The 9,761-nt window shown below is 34.2% G+C and overlaps 1 protein-coding gene across 1 annotated transcript; it reads right to left on the bottom strand.

Annotated features, from left to right (window-relative positions):
- Window positions 1–890: 890 nt before the first annotated feature.
- Window positions 891–7,331, bottom strand: LOC122073032 (auxin-repressed 12.5 kDa protein-like). The gene is made up of 5 exons (XM_042637519.1): window positions 7,224–7,331; window positions 7,071–7,121; window positions 6,349–6,470; window positions 1,223–1,315; window positions 891–927 (listed from the first exon to the last, which is right to left on the bottom strand). Exons 1-5 carry the CDS (start codon window positions 7,329–7,331, stop codon window positions 891–893), a joined length of 411 nt encoding a protein of 136 aa, XP_042493453.1.
- Between the last annotated feature and the right edge of the window lie 2,430 nt (window positions 7,332–9,761).

Here is a 9,761-nt window from a genome sequence, read left to right as displayed (position 1 = left end):
TCAAATTATCCAGAAAATGATTACCTGATTTGAATAGAGATCCAATTAATAAAAAAAGTTAAATAATTAATGATCTTGAGATACTTGAAGATTCGATAGGTTCTAAATAACATGGAAAAGATCTAAGATAACTAAGAAACATGGATTTAGAGTGACTTGTACTTTCTGGGAGGAGAAAGGTCTAAGCTACACAAGCTAGGGATGTAAATGGATAGTCAAAAATCCAAATTTGATTTGCATCTGCATTTGATTAGGTTTCTCCATATACGGAAAGAAATATCCAGATCCATCATCTAATCCGTATTCGATCAGTTTACATCTCTATTTGTCAAGGGATGATTGCAGGGTATTCATTTTGATATTAAAGACATCCAAAAATCTAGAGAGATTAATTTGTAGATCTTGAGACATCATGACTATTATTTTCAAGCAGCCTATGGTTGAATGGTGTTGTTGGGAGCTGCCCGTAGGCCATTGGATAGCTTAAAATTGTGATGGATCGTCTTGGGAAAGCCTTGCTGGCCTTGGATGTGTTGCTAGAGACGATGGTGGCCAAATCATTTTCACTTCATCTGTTGATCATGTCCCTCCAATCTCTATTATTAACCATGAATTGAAATAATTTTCTAATTGATATAGAATTCATAGAGTAAATCACTCTTCAATTGTTACCCTGTGACTTCCTATACACATTACAGACACATACCAGAAAAAAACGCTTCTAACTAGTTGGGCAGAAAGAAAGTTTATGTACAAGGAGGACAGGGTATACAGACTTACATATACCACAGGTTCACAACACTACAAGATTACTTATATATATGTGTGCGTTTATTCAATAACCCACTCTTCTCCTCACGCAGTGTACTTCACAGTTTCATTCACTCTTCTCAACGATGCTTGCTCCTAGTGTCATCGCTGTAAAGCCTGCAGCCAATAATCACCCAAACTCATCAAACAAACTTATATGTCATAATACCATCATCAAAGATATATAAAATATGATCCTGGTCTTCTCATCCAATGGCTTGGACGAGAAGGGATATTAGGATTCAAGTAGAACTCATCCTTAAAAGATAGTCGTTAAAGAGAAGGTGCTCAAATCCTTGTATGCCTCCACATCAGGTTATTTATATTGGGTTTGAGATCGTTGCTTTCGTGTGGCACCCCAACAAGGCGAAGCTTAGATGTAATTAATTACATTTGTTAAATTGGTACGTACCAGTCGTAAACAGTGGGGGTATTATGTTTGGGCTTGTCGAAGAGAGCAACACCGATGCCTTTGATGGCAAGGTTTCTCCCTGGGTTAAACACACTGTTAAGATTTTTATGTGGGCTTAATTGATACCGATTGATCCATTGGGCTTAAGTAATTATAGACCAATTCTGATAAGGAATCTCCTAGCCCAATCCATTGTGGAAATGAATTAGGGTTTTAGGGATTCTATTATAAATAGAAGTTAAAGGTCCCTGCAGCCATCACTTTAACACCTTCATGGTTTTGGAAGCACGAATTTCCCCACAGGAATAGTGTATGTGAGAATATTCCAAGGGTGAAAGGCTACAGAAGATCTTAGCGACGAGGACTCCATTATGTAGTTCTTTGTTACAATCTTCATGGGACTAGTCTTCAAGTATATGGGAGAGAGTTATGTGATCAATACTTATGGGACTTTTAAACTTACACACATGTATTCTTCTACTCCAATTGATTATCATGTATGGGGTAAATCTATATGTTTGTATGTTCTTGATTTTAGGGACTACACCTATGGTTAATCTTTTATGATTGGTTTTTTATTCTTATATTCTAACATCAATGGGGTTATTCATATGATTCTATGGTAAAGAATTCTCAATAATTGGTATCAGAGTCAACCCTTATGGTGTTAGAATCAAGAAAAATCAAAGAAAAAAAAAACTGATTTTGTAGAGGGTTTGGGTCACAAACCATATAAATCATAATTTTACCATCATTTAAAAGTCCCGGATTGAAAAACTTTCTTCACGAAAGTTGTAGAAGACGAGAAGACGGTCACGACAGTTTGTACACATCATCGAAAACCTTCAGAAACATCAACATGCACCTCCAAAAATCGGTTACCGGAGAAGAGAGAATTTTTTTTTTATATGTATATAAAAAAAAAAACTACGATGACGAGTCATCGCCAGGTCAACTTCGTAGGGTTTCCGAGTTAACCCAGAGGTGTAGTGGGTCAATCCATGACAAACCTTGTTTGACTCGGTCAAAAGCTGACCGGGACATTGACCATTCAACCCGAAGGCCCGAATTTTGACCCAGATACCGACTAGAAGACCCCGGGTTTGACCCGAAGACATGAATTTTGACCAGGGACTAATATGTTCGAACCGAATTAGACCGGTTGGTTTGGAAAAATCAGATTGATTTTGATCCATCTTTTCTGTAACTTCAAATGGCTCGTACGGGCAAATGATGAAAAATTTTTCACCCTGGTTTTTTGCGTTGAGTCCAGTTTTTTGTGTTATTTGTTTTGATATATTATGAATCTAGTTTTGGTCAACTTTTATAGCCTATTTTGTATAAGTTACACGTATAGGTGTTTTATGATTCTTCATAATTTTTCTATTAATTGGAAGAAATAAAAGAAAATCAACTCATGCTTATCAGAATATGAACTTGTTTATTATTGGTAATAATAGTTCATACTTTTGCTTATGAATATTTTTTTTATTCATACTTAAACAATTCCACTTTTAGTTGTCAGAATGAATTTGTAGTAGACTATTGCAGTAAGATTGAATGAAATTCACAAAAGTGGTAAAGTTCAACCTTATTGTGATAGAATACAAATCAAAGATCTTCTTTGTTTGAAAAGACAGAGTATAATGGTTGGTAGCAAGGTTGTTAATGTCCACTTAAATGTGACATTATCAAAGAGAAGTTAAAGTTAAAGCAAGTGAAAAACAGAACAGGGATTTCTTAACCTAGAAGATACTGTCATCCAAAAATGGCTGTATTTTTTCAAAAGTTAGAAGAAGTCTCACAGTAATAGCAGAAACTTGAGTGGGCCAATATGTTTCAGACCCAAAGGTCAGGAATGTAGTTCCAATTGACACTCTTGAAGTAATTGATAATTGAACATTGTAATGTTTATTTTGTTAATAGTTACATACTTATTCTTTTACATGTAAATTGATATTTAGTTCATATTTAAATAACCCACAAATTTAAACTGTCAAATGTAATTGTTAGCTATTGCAGTGGAATTGATGAAATCCACCAAAGTGGTAAAATCTAAGATTACTGCAATAGGTTTGCAACTTAAAGGTATTGTCTTATTTTCAAAAACATAAAAAATTATTGACATAAATTAGGTAATGCTTGCCCAAAGATGACATTATCAAAGATAAACATAAATGCAAGTGTACTCTAAGCAGACCTTAACCTAGAAGTTTCTATTCATCCAAAAGTGACAGTAATTTTGAAGTTGAAGAGCTCCCACAGTCATTGTAGTCTTTGAGTGGACCGGTGCATTCCAGACCCAAAGGTTGAGAATGTAGTTCGGTTGACATTCTGATTACGTTTAATGGTTAATGATGTAATATAGATTTTAATTTTATTGATATTACATGTATTAATTATATATTAAATAGATTATTTTTTCTTGAGTTGAACCATTAAACTGAATGTCTTTCAAAGTGGCTTGAGAATATAGAGGTCTATATATGCATCAAAGACCTAGTTTTATATACTAGAAAAATCAAATCAATAATTTAGTATTATGCTTTTAAATCAAAGATTTTTTTCCTAAAAGGTATTGGACAGTTGATCAATGGCAATAGAGCGGATACGTGTTTCATGACTATGATCATAGGTTATAGGTTTATTTAATGTGCTATTTTTGTATTCCGATTGGATCAATTCGGATTGTTTAGTTTGGATTAGTATCGATTTTGATTAATCCAATACCAAGTTCTCAAATATTGCCATTATTCTTTGAAAACCTATTTATGAACATTAATTGAAAAAAATGTTTGGTTTTCTTTTGTTTTTGGGATTATGTGAACAAGTTTATATGTACGTCACATTTAATGAATTGTGTTCTCTAATAAATAGATTAATTTATGACTGGTCGAACCAAGTGGGATGATAGAATTATGGATCTTAAACTGTTTTATGTGGCTTGACCAGTGGGAGGATAAATTTGACATACTAGGTTTTTAGTGGGAGGATAAATTCCATATATTAAGTTATTAGTGGGAGGATAAATTCAGTGTATTCTATTATTTTTCATGTAAAAGAACTATTTTGAGTTTTGCATTGATTTATTATTATCATGATATAGAAAAATTATTTATAGTTGAAATATATTGTATATTCATATTCATGTCATTTTGTACTTGTATGTTTTGTTTGAAACATCCTATGATGGATAAATATGTTAGAATTAAACTGAGTGTGAGCTTCCGCATATTTTATGCTACACAATACATTTCTAAGAAGCTATGAAAGGATTGGGTAGAATCTATCAAAATGGCACATCCTATTCTTTTATAGTTTTTTCAAGTCCAACAAAGTTTGTGACATTTGCCTGAAGATGATGTCACCTAAGTTAAAAAAAATACATATATGGAAAGAACTGTAACTTAGAGATTTCTAAACTCATATGTGATAAAAGTAATTGAATTTTCATAGTAAATTTAGATTTACAAGAGGACTAGTGCATTCTTAGCCCAAAAGATAGGAATGCAGTTACGGTTATGAATCTTGTGTGTTTTATCTGTTAAATGTATATTTATTGTGTAGTGTATCTACTAGATATACATATTAAATTTTCTAGCCAGGTTATTTTGTGTGTATGTTTCATACCTGAGATTTTTAGGGTTACTTGATCTGGTTTTAGCCCTCAAGGAATCCAAACAGGTGTTGTTACTGATCAAAGTACAACCGAAGGGAAATAGGAATAATTTTGTTACCCTATTAAGTTTATAATGATTTTGAAGTAATTTTTGAATGATTTTATCTTAAATCTTGTTCTCTAAATTATTTATGTACATTTATGCTTCATTTATTTGTGTTGTCTCTAGTTGTGTAAGAAATACATTAAAGTATTCATTTCTGTATATATATTCATCTTAAATGTGAAAAATATGATAAGAATAAGTGAAATCCACCAAAGTAGTACATTCAATTCAATTGTGTGTTTTCCAAGATAAATGTGATGTCACCCAAGTTTGTTGACAAAGTGCTCAAGAGTCATGTCTTCTTACATTGGTGTTATTGAGGTTTTGGTATGTTTGGTTAATGGGAGTTTTATGATCTCATTTAACCAAAGATATCATAGTGGTGACAACTAAAGTTTAAAGACGGTAAAAGTTAAAGTTTAAAGGTAGTGTCTGCTAAGGTTTATTGGCAGTGCTTAGCCAAAATAATTGATGATAAGTCAAGGTAATTGATGGTATTTCGTTAGTATTTGTGATGTATGACAGTATTTAGCCAAAGTATGTGATTTATGACGGTATTTAACCTAAGTCCAAAGAAGTGGTGATTAACCACTGACAGTTTGTCAATGTTTATAATTTATAATGGTATTTAACCTAAATCTGTGGAAGTGACGAATATATATATATATATATGTTTTCAGGCGATTTGAATTGATAGTTTTCCATTGTTTGTAACATTAGATAGTTATATGCCGTATATTGAGGTGTATTTTCTACTATTGTTCAGTAGTAGAGATTATTGATTGAATCAAAGTTTGTTTGAGTGGTGTTCAGTCTTGGGATTATTTGGCTAGGTGTCAATAGAAAAACATCAGTATCAGTATAGTCCAAGTGGGAGATTATTAGGATTTTTATGTGGGCTTAACTGACACTGATTGATCCATTGGGTCCAAGCAATTATAAACTCATTCTGATTAGGAAACTCCTAGTCCAATCCATTATGAAAATGAATTAGGGTTTTAGGGATTTTATTATAAATAGAAGCTAAAGGTCTCTGCAACCGTCACTTTAACACTTTCATGGTTTTGGAAGCACAGACTCCCCCACAAGAATAGTGTATGTGAGAGTATTCCAAGGGTGAAAGGCTGCAGAAGATCTTAGCGGCAGGGACTTCATTGTGTAGTTCTTTGTTACAATCTTTATGGGACCAATCTTTAAGCACTTGGGAGAGAGTTACGTGATCAATACTTATGGGACTTTTAAACTTACACACATGTCTTCTTCTATTCCAATTGATTATCATGTATGGAGTAAATCTATATGTTTGTGTGTTCTTGGTTTTAGGGACTACACTTATGGTTAATCTTTTATGATTGATTTATGATTCTTGTATTCTAACATCAATGGGGTTATTCATATAACTCTATGGTAAAGAATCCCCAACATACACTCCTCCACACGTTCTCCTTTTTAGCAGACAATGGTGTCACCAGTGCTGCTGGAGTTAGGGGTGTCAATTCGTGGCCCGACCCGACTAAATCGAACTGGACTGACCGTTTATAGATCGGCCCGGCCAGGACCGTTTATTAAACGTGTTGGGCTTGAGCCTGGCCCGTTTATAAATGGTCGGTCTCGGTTTTGCTACTTGGACCGTCGGGTGCCCGACCGAGATCGACTGAATAACGCCCGACCGAGACCGGCCTATTGTGCACCGACTTGGCCCACCCTTTAATAATTATAGAATACCTATTTTACCCCTCAAATTAAAGAATAAAAAGTAAAAAGTAAAGACATGTTCACATTTTAAATAATGGTTATATTTGGTATCATTTATTGATTTATTTTCATTTTTTTGGGTTTGCATGAGTGGGCCGGAATATAAGAGCACATTTTAAAGAGGGCTCGTTTAAAAACCGGTTAAAGCCCGTTTAACATTAAACATGTCCATAGCAGGTCCGATTAAAGCCGGATTAAGGTAGCCCGATTATAGCTCGAGGCCGACGGACCGAATATAAAGTGTACCATGCCCTCAATAACTAAACCCGATTAGTTAAATGGGCGGATACGGTGTAGCCTTTGAAAGTCTTCAAGCCTAATTAAGCCCGATCGAAATCGGACCGACCCGACTGGTTGACACCCCTAACTGGAGTCATAGGGCTCTCTGGGATCGACAACAATTTGCTTCCCTCACCTTCCTCATCTACATATATACAAGAATTAACAAGAAGAAGAATAGTAATGTAGCAGAGAAAGTTATAGAAAAAACCTACAAAAGAGATGTAAGAGGGTGAGAGCACATATATACATCTTTTAAGGTTCAAGGGCTTGGCGGTGATCATCCTCATGCCCTGATCAGGATGAGGCCCCGCTAATACCTCGTCCCAGAAATTTTCTACCAAAACCATATTTTCTGATTTTTACACAAACACACACACACACTCTCTCTCCTTTGATCCTTTCTTCTCTCTAGGCTAGAGGTGGGTATGGGGCTTGGCTTGGTTTCAAGCTCTTCTTACTCTGATATAAATAGTGGAGATTTGTGCTTTTATAAATGGGGATTAATTAAGGAACGACGTGGCGGATAAGAATGAGTTTATCCACCAATACCTCGTGACAAGTGCTTCGATGGCGACACCATCCCTTCTTCCTTTTTAATTTATTTTTAGGGATTTCTGGACGCTTACAAGTCGCAGTGAAAACGAGCTTCTTTTGGGTAGAAGCAGACACTATAAATGATAGTCGAAACAAGTAGGAAACACACCACCAAAAAACCCATTTCAAATATGTTGATTTACAGGGTGAATTAGGCAATCAGTTCACGGTTGCATTATTTGTTTTCTAAAATTTGTTTGGTCGTAAGAAAAATGAAAGGAAAGGTAAATTAAAAAATTAAACCTAAAAATTATTTATTTTTTAAATTATTATTCAACATGTTTGTATAAATTATGTAAATTTCTTGTTATATTTAGCAATAATATCTTTTAGGTGTAAATTTTATTTTACATTTTAAATCCAAGGAATTTAAATGTAAAATGCAATTTAATAACAACAACAAAGTGTTTTTGGTTTTTTTGGAACGAAAAGGGTAAAAAATAAAAAAAATGTTAGAAATGCAAAATGATGGAATGACGAAATTTTGTTCCGTCATTTCAATTTTGTTCCAAATACAAACGAAGTGAACAACTAGGGTAATTGTTCTTGAAACAGATTCATCATATACTATTTTTTAGTTTTAAAATGGCATTTTGACACAAACAAAAAAATCTTTTTTTGGTACGAAACGTTGTTTCTGGGACTGAATGACCACCAAATGCAATCCTTATGTTTTGAAAATGTAATAAAAAACGGTTTTGTTGTTAGAAACCTTTTTTTTTTTTTTTCATTTCTGTGCTAAAAACAATTTTTGGAGTTGAAAAAAGCATTTGATGAACTTGTGTTCGAAAATGTTTCAAGCAAACATTGGTGTTTGATAACATTTGTTTTTGGAAATGGATTCTAATGCTACTATAAGTATATATATATATATATATATATATTTTTATATATATTCATTAATTATAAAATTGACATTAACAACTTACAACGCATTCAATAAGAGGCATTAGGGGTGTCAATTTCAAGCCCAAACCAGTAGGTCTTACCGAGCCTAATATGTTTATGGCCCGACCTAGACCGGCCCCGTTAATAAATGTGTCGGGCTCAAACCCGATCAACGACACGTTTATAAACATGTAGTACATGGTGCAACCACCTAGCCTGATGGGTGCCCGATTGACCAACACTTTTATAAGTCCTACTTAAACCAACTCCTTTAAGACTTAGCTCGACCCCTTTGTTATTTATTTATCTATTTTTTTTTCAATACTTTTATTTAGTACTACGACTATTGTGGTATGTACAGTTGAGACAGTAGTGATTGTTATCTGAGCATTCATCCTTTTTAGGCATAGTTTAATTGGTTTGAAATTGCCAAACTTGGGTAGTTCAGGCATAGTTTAATTGATTTGAGTTTTGTGGGTTAAAAATTGAATACTTTAGTAATTTAGCTATTTTGCCCATCTTTGGCTTAATCTATTTTAACTATGAGATCCTTCTTTATTATACCCATCTTTGCCTCATTTTATTGGTATTTCATTCAAGTTCATTTAAAAGACCAATTTTAAAGAGGGCACATTTAAAGTTAAATAGGTCTATAGCTCGATTAAGGTCCGTTTATGATAGCCCGATTAGAGTTCGAGATCGACTGACCCGATTATCAACAATACCATACCCTGCTCTAGCTAAGCCCATTTAGCTAAATGAGCGTTCATGGTATAGCCCTAGAAATTCGGCTGAACAGAATAATTCCAAATTTTATGAAAAATTCTGACCGAATCTGAATAAAAAATAGAAATAAAAAAATTCACGGTTTTTCTAATTTGATTAAAAAAGCACGAAAAAGTCGGACGAACCGACTTAAAAACCGAATAATTCGGTTCACTTAAACCCACCTTTAAAAAAAAATTAAAATCACTGCCACTATCGAACAAAATAAGGTCTTTGATCTCTTTCTTCCCAATTTTATGCCTCCAAGTCTCAAACCCTTCTCCAGCACCTACCAGACCTCACAGGAGAGAGAACATGTCCTTTTTGCTTTGAGATTTGAGACACACACAGTAGAGGAGGGGTTCAAAAGACCGATCCAAGGAAATGGCGATTGGGGGCCAATGCTGTGCTGATAGCGGTGGTGTTCATATTGTTGTCCAGGGCTGCTGTGGCGATTGGGGGCCAATGCTGTGCTGATAGCGGTGGTGTTCATATTGTTGTCCAGGGCTGCTGTTCCAAAATGGTAGAGA

Source organism: Macadamia integrifolia, chromosome 1 (genome assembly GCF_013358625.1).
Source record: "Macadamia integrifolia cultivar HAES 741 chromosome 1, SCU_Mint_v3, whole genome shotgun sequence".
NCBI classification, from domain to species: domain Eukaryota; kingdom Viridiplantae; phylum Streptophyta; class Magnoliopsida; order Proteales; family Proteaceae; genus Macadamia; species Macadamia integrifolia.
Note: the sequence above shows the minus strand (reverse complement) of the source record. Positions and strands in the feature narration are given on the sequence as shown.

Bases quoted from the DNA above. Each gene is read 5' to 3' on its own strand.
- LOC122073032 (XM_042637519.1), bottom strand. From the start codon at position 7,331: ATGGTTTTGGTAGAAAATTTCTGGGACGAGGTATTAGCGGGGCCTCAT. The intron at 7,122-7,223 runs GTGCTCTCACCC...TATGTAGATGAG, and splicing joins ACCTTAAAAGATGTATATAT to GAAGGTGAGGGAAGCAAATT. The intron at 928-1,222 runs GTACGTACCAAT...TATTGGCTGCAG, and splicing joins ACCCCCACTGTTTACGACTG to GCTTTACAGCGATGACACTA.